This window comes from Paramisgurnus dabryanus, chromosome 6, assembly GCF_030506205.2.
Source record: "Paramisgurnus dabryanus chromosome 6, PD_genome_1.1, whole genome shotgun sequence".
Taxonomy (NCBI): domain Eukaryota; kingdom Metazoa; phylum Chordata; class Actinopteri; order Cypriniformes; family Cobitidae; genus Paramisgurnus; species Paramisgurnus dabryanus.
Genome location: NC_133342.1, coordinates 1,960,201 through 1,973,897, shown reverse-complemented (window position 1 = coordinate 1,973,897; position 13,697 = coordinate 1,960,201). Strand labels below are relative to the sequence as shown.

The window sequence follows — 13,697 nt, the reverse complement described above, 5'->3', positions numbered from 1 at the left end:
TATATATATATATGTATATATATATATATATATATATATATATATGTATATATATATATATATATATATATATATATGTATATATATATATATATATATATATATATATATATATATATATATATATATATATATGTATGTATGTATGTATGTATGTATGTATGTGTGAGTGTTTAAATATACATAATATTTACACACATCACAAACTCGTATATTATGCAAAAAAATACTAGACTGAATATTGAAGAAAAAGCAGCAAATAAGAGCCCAGATTAAGTGTGAACTCAATAGTCTTTAAAATTCAATTCAATGACATGGTTTTGCAATTTCTAGGTAAAGGGTGGCTGCACTTCAGATGATAAAATATAACAGAGTTTTTATTTATTTTGGATGCTTTTAGCCACAACATAATTCACAGTTACATTTGTGAAAATGAAGGAGTGTTTTAAAACATTTGACCGGTAGTGTATATATATGTGTGTGTGTGTGTGTGTGTGTGGATAAAGCATTATACAGCCATTAGAGCAAATGTTACAACACTGTGAAACCTCATTTTATTGCCTTACAATAACTTTCGTATGAGTCATTTGGTTTGACTCAATCCATCAACACCAACAGATCATACAAAAACCAAAAACATGAGGCATTTCCTGCTGACCTGACACTGGTTTTACACACAGGACCCCTGTGAGTACATTTACGCTCTTGTGCTCTGCTGTAACCAAAGACACTGATGGTCAATGTGACCTCTGCCCTCTCACCACGATCTGACCCTTGTGGGAGCAGAAGCGTGCTTTCTTACCTCCTGATAGATCGCTCATGTTCACTGGACTCAAACTACACCCTGATGTTTATATTTTAATCAATGGATCACAAACCATAGGAAGATTTTATTTATGCATTTTCTATGCATACAGCAAATGGTTTCTTGTAGGGTTTAATACGGATACATACGGTGGCCCTGAAGTGCAAACCACAACAACAAATTATAAAACAGCACAACAAATTAAAAAACACTGCAACAAATTAAAAAACAACAACAAATAAAAAAAAACACTACAGCAAATTAAAAACCGCTACAGCAAATTAAAAAACACTACAACAAAATAAAAAACAAATACAAAATAAAAACACAACAGCAAGTTAAAAAAACACTACAGCAAATTAAAAAACACAACAAAAAAATAAAAAAACACTACAACAAATTAAAAACACAACTACAAATTAAAAAACACTACAACAAAATAAAAAACATAACAAAATAAAAAGCACAACAGCAAGTTAAAAAAACACTACAACAAATTAAAAAACACTACAACAAAATAAAAAAACATAACATAATAAAAAACACAACAGCGAGTTAAAAAACACTACAACAAATTAAAAAACACTACAAAAAATAAAAAACAATTACAAAAATTAAAAACACTACAACAAATAAAAAAACACAACTACAAATTAAAAAACACAACAACAAATTAAAAACACAACTACAAATAAAAAACACAACTACATTAACCTACCGGAAGAGGTAGGTACCAGTGGGCAACATGAGACATCGCTGATTGGACGACACTGCAGTTCGGCTTTTGAACCAGAAGTTATTCTTCCTGTAGCGCGTGGTTTGGAGAGGAGGAAGGACAGCTAAATGTTTTGCCCAAACTGTGGAAAAGAACTGGTTGAGCCATCCCCGAACTTTTGCAGCGGCTGTGGCAAAAGGCTTAAAGAAATATCTTCCATCGGAGACACCCAACAACCTTCGAGTAAGTTAATAAGAATAATGTAATGCTTATGTTGCTTGTGGATGTAACGTTAGCTTACTACTATCGTTAGCGGTTTCCAGACCGTACCCTTACCCGGCCCCAGCAGCTGCTACGTTTGGGTCATCTGTAACCAGTGTTGGGAACGTTACTTTAAAAAAGTAATTAGTTATAGTTACTAATTACTTCTCTCAAATAGTAACTGAGTTAGTAACTCCGTTACATTATTATAAAAGTAATTAATTACCAGGAAAAGTAATTACTGCGTTACTTAAAAAAAATTAATATTTCAAATAACTTGAATGCCCCTTACAAAATTAAATATGTTAAATTAATAAAATGGATACTAAAGAGAAATCACTAATTTTGTGGCAGCATGTGACGATGTGAGGTGCTTTATTAGATCAGAATTACTTGCCACAGAGGTGGAGATTTTTTCTTCATGGGCATAAGTTGCACATTACACAAACATTCTTGCCTTTCACCTCAACAATGGAAAACTAGTGCTTTATACTTCGTGTTTGCGACCGCTACCTTTGAGCTTGTTGTACTTGCCATCGCCCTGTTGCCTGTGTTTTCGGAGTGATTGATGCGCGATGACCGGGCTGCATGTCAGTGCTTTGAGATGGGGCACAGTCATCAGCAGCATCGCTGCTCGTTGAGAAGAGAAAACGACGCATATTTTCATGTCAGTATACAAAAGTCTCCAACCACGCCAGAAAAGATAGCTAGATTTGTCCTATAAAGTCGCTAAAGTGATAGAAAGTTGCTAAATCTAGCGACAAAGTGACCAAGTTGCTCAGACTTTTTAACACTGCTGCTCGCTCCTCTGACTTGGACTGCGCGTGTGGGCGGGCCTTTTTGTGAACTCTGCCTCTGGTTGGCTACCGATGGAAATTAAGCCAATCATCATTCGTTATGTTTCTCACAACACACACAAGAGAAAAACAGTGTTTGGCTGAGAGAGTGAGCATACGCGGGTGAAAATCACTACAGTTAGATCAATTTTAGTAACGCGCCGCATTTTAATGTCAGTAACGATAACGGCGTTATAACGGGGGAAACAGTAATTTATTTGATTACTCGTTACTGAAAAAAATAACGCAGTTACTAACGCCAATTACTTATAACGCCGTTATTCCAATCACTGTCTGTAACACCCATGTTTGAAAAACTGCGCAACAGGAAGAATAGCTTCCGGTTCAAAAGCGGAACTGCAGTGTCGTCCAATCAGCGATGTCTCATGTTGCCCACTGGTACCTACCACTTCCGGTAGGTTAATGTAGTTGTGTTTTTTATTTTTAGTTGTGTTTTTAATTTGTTGTTGTGTTTTTAATTTGTTGTTGTGTTTTTTAATTTGAAGTTGTGTTTTTTTATTTGTTGTAGTGTTTTTTATTTTGTAGTTGTTTTTTATTTTGTTGTAGTGTTTTTTATTTTGTTGTAGTGTTTTTTTAACTTGCTGTTGTGTTTTTTATTTTGTTACGGTTTTTTATTTTGTTGTAGTGTTTTTTTATTTGTTGTTGTTTTTTAATTTGTTGCAGTGTTTTTTTTAATTTGTTGTGGTGTTTTTTAATTTGTTGTAGCGTTTAATTTGCTGTAGTGTTTTTTAATTTGCTGTAGTGTTTTTTAATTTGTTGTGGTGTTTTTTAATTTGTTGTTGTTTTTTAATTTGTTGTTGTTGTTTAGTAATTTGTTGTTGTGGTTTGCACTTCAGGGCCACCGTAGATACAGCATTGTGTTAGGAATGCAAAGGGCATAGGTTTGATCCACATGTAACATGCATGCTATTAAATGTATTCCTTGAATGCACTAGGTTACTGAAAATGAAAATGCATTCATGTAAATTTATAAGATGTCTAGCGCCATGCTTTACTTTTGGACCCACAGGAAAACCGAAATCAATATTCTTTAAGCATGAGTTGCAGATTTATAGAAAGTAAATAACAAATGTCAATTCATTCATTCTTTTAATGTGATAAACTGGAAAAATCAGCATCATTGAGTTGATAACAGAGGTGCTTTTCAGTTTCTGCATGTTTTTGATGGAAATAATCTAAGAAAGTCTAGTGCTGACAACAGATCTATCCACTTTCTAGAGAAACTCAGAAACAAAATGTATGTGTGTCAAAACTATTTTTCTATTGAGTAACACACGTACACAGAGAACAAGGATGTGAAAGATGCTGATATTATGACTTACTGAGAGTTAAACAAACTAACAATAAAAACTGTCAGGAGAGAAATGTTTAGTTCTGCATATTTGCTTTGATCCAATGTCAGTGTATCCACAAGAGAGAGAGAATAACAGCGTGCGTCTGATTATAGTTTAAAGAAAGAGACGTAGGGAATTATAAAGACGTTCGTGCATTTGCCGAATGCTTTTATCCAACGCGACTTACAGTCCACTTTAGGTCATACAGTATAAATTTTATCAATTCAAAGCATCGTCTGGGAATTGAGCCAATAACCTTAGCTTTCCTAGCACGATGCTCTACTCGCGGAGATACAAAAATAGAAAAGAACAAATCAGATTTCAGACAACAGAGGCTTTACATCAGACAGACTAATAATACACTCCTGTAAATGTTGGTGTTAGGACTGAATTTTTAGCTCGCTTGTTCATATATCGCTGCCATTATGCTACATAGATGTAAGTGGAGGCAAGGTGGTTGCTTGGGTGTTCTTGGGCTCTCCTGATTTTGCCAAGTGGTTGATGTCCTCAGGGCAACATTATGTTGACCCTGGGACAACATTTCAATCAACCAATCAGATTTCAGAAATAAGTTTACAGTTTGTTTTAAGTTTAAGCTTACAACCAGGATTAGCTGTTTCTAGACCATTGTTTTTCACTTATCATGTCCCACTGATTTTAGGGTTTGGTTATGGTTAGGGTACGGGTTTGGTGGGTTTAGTTTTTTTTTCGAAAATGTTGTCCTTGGGTCAACACAATATGTTGCCCTGGGGACATCAACCACTTGGCAAAATCAGTTCGAGCGATGTTCTGGATAGTTAATGGTAGCTTTTTGGTAGCCAGTGGCGGCCGGTGACTTCTTTTTTCGAGGGCGCACGTTGTGAAGTTTGACACAACATGTATGTAACCCGTCATGTTTGTGGTTCGTAATTTCAAAATATGTGTTCGGCGCATCAAGTGTCTTGTCAAAATAAGTGCCTGCTGCCGATGCGTCTAAAGTATTTATGATAAAAGAGACGCTCGCGTTTGCCAGATACTCGCATAATCTCATGCGTAATCAAAGTTTACTGTTAAGGGAGTGTCTTGCGTGTATTTTGTGAATGTGAGCGTCTCTTTTATCATAAACGGTTTTGACGCGTGCGCTGCAGGCACTTATTTTGACAAAACATGTGATGCACATGGTTCACATGACGCAACAAACACATATTTTGAAAACAAGAGCAACATACATGACACTCCGAACACATATTTTGAATTTGCACACCTCGGAAAAGCAGTCACAAGCCGCCACAGTATGATTCTCAGATACACAAATGATTAAAAATGGTCCCGAGCTGTCACCGGGGTAGTACCCCTTCAAAAAGTAAAATCTTCGTAGTTCATTATAGTACCTTAGAGGTACATACTGGTACCGAAATGGTACATATTAGGACCTTTTTAAAGAGTACTGCATTTTTTGACCATTTTATTTATTTCTTGACCAACGTTCATCCCTTTCTTCTATCATATAGTGAGTAAAAATCCTCTTACTTATACAAATAATGTCAAACTCTCATAAAGCATAATTTGATTGATCTATAGTTGTAGCACAAACTTTTAAAAAGGGGTTTGTTCAAATCCGTGCATTAGCAAGCACCATCTTTTAGGAGGGCTGTTAAGAGGGCACAGAGAGAGAGTCATTAATGATTAATATGTGCAGCATTTTTAAAGCATTCCCACACAACAAAGCCATTAATGATGAACATTACTGCTGCTTTATAAGTGTGTGTGTAAAGCTTTAGATGAATCAATCCTCATAAATGTTGCAGCGTATTACTTATGATTTCTCTCCTGGAGCACACATCATAAAACCAAACTATAAACTGCATCTCTCTCATTCTATTCATGTTAAATGAAGAATGTAGATTGTGCATGCATGTATGGGTTTGTCTGGAAGGGACAGATTTACATAAATGACCTCACAAATACAGTGAAGCCTTATTTAAAGACTTATAAACCTGCCAAATCATGTTTGCTTTAAATATGTCAACCGGTTTGTGTGAATTTTAGCTGAAAACCATTGCGTTCTCACTATAGCTTTTAAGGTCTATCTCGGTGTGTGTGTGTGTGTGAGGTGTCACAGGAACATATGTGTCTGATTTTACACTAATGACATTACTGTCTAGGGCCAAAGGCAATTGCAGCCCAGACCCTTAAGATAAGACAAGAATGCACTACACGCATCGTTAATCTGAGACACTAGATAACATGAGTTCCTAATGCAGTAAAAATAATCACATTCCCAAAAGTATAGCAGCACTCCAGTGCCAAAATATCTCAGCCTTGTGCATTTGTGGCCAGAGGGAAACTGTGGATCTTTATGAATGAGATGAAAATGCATGGCAATGTCTTGAAGTTTTTTTTTTTACTGTAATTTACCGTAAATACAAATCTGAGATTGTACCCTGAGCTGTTCTCCGAGCACGTACTTGGACTCAGAAATTGTTTCTATGGCAACGCTCATAATGCCAAAACTGATCTGCGTGTAGCTTTCCTGTTTAATCACTGCACACTTAATTCGCCTATGTAAGCTATTAGAAATATTTAAGAAAAGATAAAGCATCAGGTGACTATCACTATTAAAATAATATCAAATGTGTAATGGTCGTGTGCAAGTGTCATAAACCGAACAAATTCCAATCTAATTCCTTCCAAAAATTCTCCTTCGTATTAAATCTGGTTTTACTAGGATATACAGCAGATTATAGAAATAAAGTGGATGGAGAACAACATTTGACTTTAAAGCAACACTATGTAGTTTCCATGTAAAAATGACTTACAGCTCCCCCATGTGGTTGAAAAGCGCAACAGTGCCTGGTATCAGACACTCTTCTGCAGGCAGGGGGAGGGGCGGGGCTGTGTGCTCTACCCTCCACCGCCACTTTCAGAGTGTGCTTGTAGCAGCTAGGAGGTTGCTCAGGTTGCAGCAACAGTACAATTTGTCCACTTAAAAGTTGTTCTATCACTGAAATAATTTTAGAGACATTATTTAAAGGTAAAAAAACTACATAGTGTTGCTTTAAAGTCTCTGTAAAGTCCGATATTAAATGTGTTCTGAGTTTGTGACACCACAGAAAAATGTGTTATTAACCAACCAGACCAAGTAAATAAAACAAGTTATCAAAATCTTGGAAAAAACAGCATTCTCTGGTCTCAAACGTTGGGGGCATGTCCGCTCTCTGCGCTGAAACCACACCCACTCGCAGGACAGCTTGCATCTCTCTCAACTTTCAAAAATTGCTACAACATGAATGGATACTCACGATTGTGTTATATGGCGTACACACCAAACGCGAAATTAATGATTTGCGCAAGTAGATCGCATACAAAGTCATTGTAAAGACGCAAATAGATGTGATCTCGCCATAAGAATGATGCTAATTGGGCAACACACTTGCCGCGAAAACACACGCTATTCGCCTAATGGGGCTTACACTCCAAATGTGAGTTCAACGATTTGTGCAAGAAGATTACATACAAAGTCAATGCAATTACACGATATGGGTGGCGGGTTTGCCGCAAAAACACGAGCTATTCGCCTCAAAAGCGCCTTCACCCAAGTTGAGAGTATTCAACTCGAGGGAAAAATTTGCATGACACAAAGTTAAATCCCACAAGTAATCTCGAGCGAGTAATCTAGTGCGAGTAACGCGATTCCCCGCGTTTGGGGTGTACGTAGCATAAAACGCGTCTTCGTTCAAGTTGAAAATATTCGGTTCAACAAAAAATTCACATGACACGAAGTTAAATCCTGCGAGTAATCTAGAGCGAGTCACGCGATTCCCCAAGTTTGGTGTGTACGTAGCATAAAACCCGTCTTCATTCAAGTTGAAAATATTAGTCTCAAGTGAAATTCGCATGACACGAAGTTAAATCCCGCGACTAATCTAGAGCGAGGAACACAATGCATCACGTTTGGTGTGTACGTAGCATTAGAGGCGAGCCATGTGCGGTGGCTCACGTGCATCATTGAGCCCTCATTTTAACCCTACCCAAATAATCCTGAATATAGAAATAGTGAAAAACTGTTAAACAATCAAATGAGGCATACACACCAAACGCGAATTCAACAATAGGTGTGAGTAGATTACATACAACATCAATGCAAAGAAGCGAATAGATGCGAACTTGCGATGCGAATAATGCAAATTGGGCGATGCGATTGCCACGAAAACAATATTTGCCTCCAATGCATCTTCGTGCAAGTAACGAAAAATTTGCATGACACAAAGTTAACTCCCACGAGTAACCTAGAGGAAGGAACGCTATGCTTCGCATTTGGTGTATATGCAGCATAACTCTGCAATTCAGAACTAAATAGTTTATCGTCTTTTTGACGTGTTTACAGCAATACATTTCTAACATTTATAATGTGTTTAGAAACAATTTTCAAGATTGACTTTACAATTGCTGAGGCTAATGTAATGTTGATTATTTTAAGTGAATAAAACTTAACTTCCCGGTACAAATTTGACTGACAAGTGACTTGTTTTCACTACATAAAAACTCATAATCACGGTAATCCTGACAATATGAAACCAGCATAAAGGTCAACATCTCAAACCTCACAGGATGGATGTGTAACCAGGCTAATCTTAGAAGACATCTAACGTCTGCTCTATTACATCATTTGTTAAATGAAAACCCTATTACATCCGATGTGTTGTTCCCTGCAGCCCAATCTCCTGGGTTTTTCCGCAGAGTTGGTTTGATGATGTTCACCATCATTTGCTGCAGTTTTGTCAGAGCCAAAAACTGAACACAATCCAAAAACAACACAAAAGCATCTGGTCCAGGTTAAAGTGAGGTTCTGATTAACATTTCTTATTCTGAGATCCATACTCGTGGAAATTCACCCGACAAACCACAGCACGCGATATGTACAGCCAAATTCTAAAATGGCATTGTATATTGGTAATGAAGGCAATACCCAGTTTGTTTTCACATGTTGCATGTTTAATGTACATCAGGTGGCTAATGTTCCTGTAGCTCAATTGGTAGCATTGTGTAAGGTCATGGGTTCGATCTCCAGGGAAAACACATACCGATATAAAAAATGTATGCTTGATCTGGTTTATGCTTCCTACCGGATATAAAAGGTTGAATTAAATGCATTTTATTGTGATGCAATGTGTGAGCAGTTTATTCAAGAAAATTTGCATACAATATAAAGTATACTTTGTAAAAAACATTATTCTTATATGCACTTTAAGCACACCCTAAGTCATTCTTTCTTATTATCTTTTCTCTCTCTATCTCCCACACACAAATACACACAAACTAAACAAGATGGACTGAAGAAAGTGTGGAGAGAAAGGGATGGTCATGGTCTGTTTACTACTCTCACATCCCCCTCAGGGGCCCACAGCAGGCCACTCGGCAGAAGGGACTTTCATTGGTCCCTTGGCACCGTAATCCAACCCAATAGTAAACCAGGTCTGTGTGACTGACAGCTGCTAATTTATGCCCCATTTATACGAGCTGTTTGTTAAAATGACCAAGAAAGTCATTAAATCTATTTCGTTCATGATCTTTTGTCCGCACAAAGCCTATTGTGTGGAAACCGCTGAATTAAACCACAATGCAATAACATACTCTCTAACCTCAATACCATTTAATGTCATTGCCTTTCAGTCTCCTCATTAAGAAAACACCCATCTTAATAACCAAGTGATGCCAAACCCTTATCAGACTATGAAACAAAGAGTTAGCAAATCACATGTGTCTTTTACATTTTTCTGTTTTGACCCCCGGCATTCTTTTCATTCATGAGATTTCCTCTTGGGAAAAATATTCCCCCTTTTCCTTTGAAAAAAAACACATCTGTTTGAAGTATGTCGTGTCTTCCTTAAAGACACAAATCAGCTTTTGAAAAATAAATATTTCATTTTCAGCCAACAGGTGGCACACCGGGTTGAATTGTTTTGTATCTACATTATTGGGATGTTTTCATTTCCTCCAAATAAAAAAAACGACTCACTTGCATTCCCTGCTCTCCAGGTCGAAGTGCGGGTTGAAGTTAATGAGAATCTTCTGCTGTGGCTCTGGCGCTTGGATCAGCCACGTGCACTGCTGGTTCACGGGGTATCCAGTCGGGTAACCGGGAGAGGTCACATACCCGGCGCTGTTGATCGTGATTGTTGCACCGCAGGGACTTTCTAAAAGCCAGAGAGGAGATGGAGGAAGATATGCCGTTTAAAACTCACATTTTTATTACGCATTCAGGAAATTATGGTAACAGCACCAATAATGTCAAACACATTGCGCTGCAATCTTGCAAGCTGTTCGACATATTGATCAGATTAGATGATCGATCAGTGTCTAAAATGACAAAAAGCCTCTGGGAAAGGAAGCCGTACTGTAAGGACAATTCAGGTAAATTAGGACACTTTCACTTTTTGATATTATGGATAGCTGTTGTTAAAAGTGACCCAATTTTTTGTGCAGTTGTGGGGGGTTGATATGGCACTGGGTCTGAATGTTTGAGTCTGATAACACACACCCTCTCTCTCTCTCTCACACACACACACACACACACACACACACACACACACAAACGCGCGCGCGCACACACCTAAAAAATACACATGCACAAACAGAAGAACAGTACGAGTGAGACTGAACACATCTTTCTCAGAGACACAGCCAAAATGTAATCTAATCTACTAATCTACTTTAAAATATAATAAATATTATTATTATTATGCAATGCATTTAACAAATAAAACGTATTAAAGACGATGTATAAAATAGCATTTTGTTTAAATATCTTGTTAGGTAAACAAAAATAGTTTTCTGTGTGACAACTTCTAATTTAACTGGTTATTTTAAAGTCAAAAATATTTTTTATGACTAAATCGACGTGACTATTAGGTTACACCAGTGTTTTAATGGTCAGATCAGGTACAGTAGCTTTTTTAAGCTAAAAATAGTGTAGAAACTGATTTAAACTTATGTACAGTGTTGCTTAGTTTTTGTTAATCTTATCTCAGATTTTCTTTCCCTTTCTCACTTATAGTTCTTTCTTTTAACCCGCGTGAAACGGTAGTTTTACAGGTGACCATCATAAAGCACCTTTCCTAAGCACCGCTATTCAAAACACCCGATAATAAACTCACCCGTTAGAGCGCAAACCACGGACAAGCCTGTCAGAGTCACAAACAGCAAAAGCCAATACATCCTCAAACACTTCTGTCTGTTCACTTATATCCTCTTAATTTTGTACTTGTTTTTCTGAATCCACACGGTAGTTTGTATGAGGCTGGAGAGAGCGCGTCAGGCGGAGCGCATCCTGTCACTTAAACCGGTGTCTTCTTTTCCACACCGTGCAGAACAAAACACTTCATCCTCAGTCTGCAAACTCTCAATAAACCAGCGCCGTAGTAGCTACAATTTCATAATCCAAAGTCTAGAGGGACTTGACAGCGCGTCTCCGTTGCCAGCTGGGTTGTGGGCGCTTCTGCGGGCGCGCAGTCGGGTCACTCCCTTAAATGACTGATTTCCGTCCTCTGTCGCGCGTGGACAGGCACCGGTGGGTATATTTAGAAGGTTCTCATTGGCGTGAAGGTCTCAACATCCGATCTGAATACTGTTGGTCTCCAAACTCTGCTGCTTTGGTTGCGCGTTCCTCTCGTTCCTTCTCCTTGAGAGAGAATGAGCAGCACTGGAAACAAGCAAACCCTCTAACCCCTTCCAGGCAGAGACGCACTGTCGCTCTGCCAAGCAGACACGGAGACTGTGGGCCAAACCAAAGAGACTTCGCGCTAAATTTGCGTGGGAGCGCAATGCTGAAACAAGATGTTGCTCAAAGTGCCCAATTAGTCAACAGAAGAATAAGACGACTTTGCGCGGATTACCATCACACACCGTTGTATTTTATTGCTAAACACAACACATGTGAATAATTTGCATCTGGTTTTCGTAATCTCCTAACGCTCATTGGGTTTGTGCGTCTTTGCGCATTGCAATAAGGATTAGAAGCGGGCCAACTCCACGAATCTGTTCTCTGGCTCGTGACACAGTGACATAAAAATGTGTAGCACGTAGTCACTTGCAGGCTCAGAGGCGCAACAGAGCAGCCAGCACTGCAATCTGATCATCCACTGGGAAAGAGAGAGAGAGAAATATTTTTCTTTGCACTTTGTTCATTGAGGTACTATGATGTGGAAGTGGCAATTAAAGAGAAGCGCATTTAAAACAACATACTGCCAGTCAATGCAACTTGTTTGATATCTTTCAGGTCTAATGTCTTAGACCTGTGCAGTTTCTGATTATCTCATAGCAGGCACTGATCGTTTTGGGCTGAATGCAAATTATTATTTTAATATAACTTAGCACTTTGTGAAATCATTAGAGATGTTCCTGTACCTCATACTAATAAAATGTTTAGCTTAAATGCACTATAAACCACTTTAGATAAAAGTGCATGCCAAATGCATAAATGCAATGTAAAGTAAGATCATAAAAAATGTTTTTATATACAGTACAGTACACTTACAAAAATACTATACAGCGATGACATCCAAAAGCAACTTTAATATGCATGGTAAAGTGCATGTCTACAGTATTGACAAGTATACACTTGACATGCCCTATTTTCAACCCAGCATTGGGTCAAAAAGTATAGACTATAGTATAGTCATTTGAAAAAGAAGCCTCTGGTATTCAAATGCACATGCATTTATTTTACCCACAAGCTGTGCATGCCATACGTCTGTCGTAATGATTAATGACGTTTGATAAGACAGAGCTGGTCAGATAGCACCACAACTTCTCACTGATCCAGACATGCCACTGACAAGACAAGATAAAGAGCCAAAACACACAAACAAACACACGTAAATACGTGCTACGTTTTCCAGGACAAGTTCCACCAGCTGGTATGGATTTAGAATAAGACTCAAGACGGTAGACATGGATCTCCAGCTTACAGTGCACTCTGACTCGCTCCGTATGCTTTTCAATCCAGCACTGTACGCGCGTGTTAGTCAGAACAGTTATAGTCCCCTAACACATAGACATAGTGTGTTCATCTCCTCGCAAACACTTGGTCTCTCTCTTTCTTTCTCTCTTCTCCAGCCTGTTTTATGATGCCTCCACATTCAACAGCGCCTCGGGCCCCTGTTCACAAAGAGATGTCTGCTAGTCTAAGTGAGAGAGACACAGTAAACGAGAGAAAGAGAGAGATTCAGAGAGGGAGAGATCTGAGTAAGTCTGCAAGATATGAGCTCCTGTCAAACATGATATTTTAAAGTCACGTTGCTGAAAAAAAACAATAGCGCATTTTAATATCCTGATTGTTTTTTCACGGTTGGCTGAATATCATGAAAATATGTCTAGGTCACAAATCAAATCAAAAGAAACAAGAAACTCTATTTGCAAAATGAAGCATAGCATGTGTCCAGATGTTTTACTTTCTTAATGTTATTCTCACTTTGGATTCTCATTAAATGCTTATTACTGCAATTTTTAGGAATGAAATGGGAATTTTAGATAAATAAATAAATAGACAGATGATAGATGGGTGGATGGATGGATGGATGGATGGACGAATGGACAGACAGACAGACAGACATACAATAGATGGATGGATAGACTAACAGACAGACTATAGATAGATAGACAGACAGACGATAGAGAAATAGGTGGATTGATAGACGGACTAGATATATAGATAGACAGACAGATGTATGGACAAACGATATATG

At 37.9% G+C, this 13,697-nt stretch overlaps 1 protein-coding gene across 1 annotated transcript in view; it reads right to left on the bottom strand.

Moving 5' to 3' along the window:
* LOC135748018 (neuropilin-1a-like) overlaps window positions 1-11,706 on the bottom strand; it is a 36,667-nt gene extending 24,961 nt beyond the window's left edge. The window contains exons 1-2 of the mRNA XM_065266094.2: window positions 11,109-11,706; window positions 9,971-10,148 (exon numbers count right to left, since the gene is read on the bottom strand). Coding sequence (XP_065122166.1) covers window positions 9,971-10,148; window positions 11,109-11,169 — 239 coding nt within the window. The 5' untranslated portion in view covers window positions 11,170-11,706. The remainder of the gene's footprint in view (window positions 1-9,970; window positions 10,149-11,108) is intronic.
* Window positions 11,707-13,697: the final 1,991 nt, after the last annotated feature.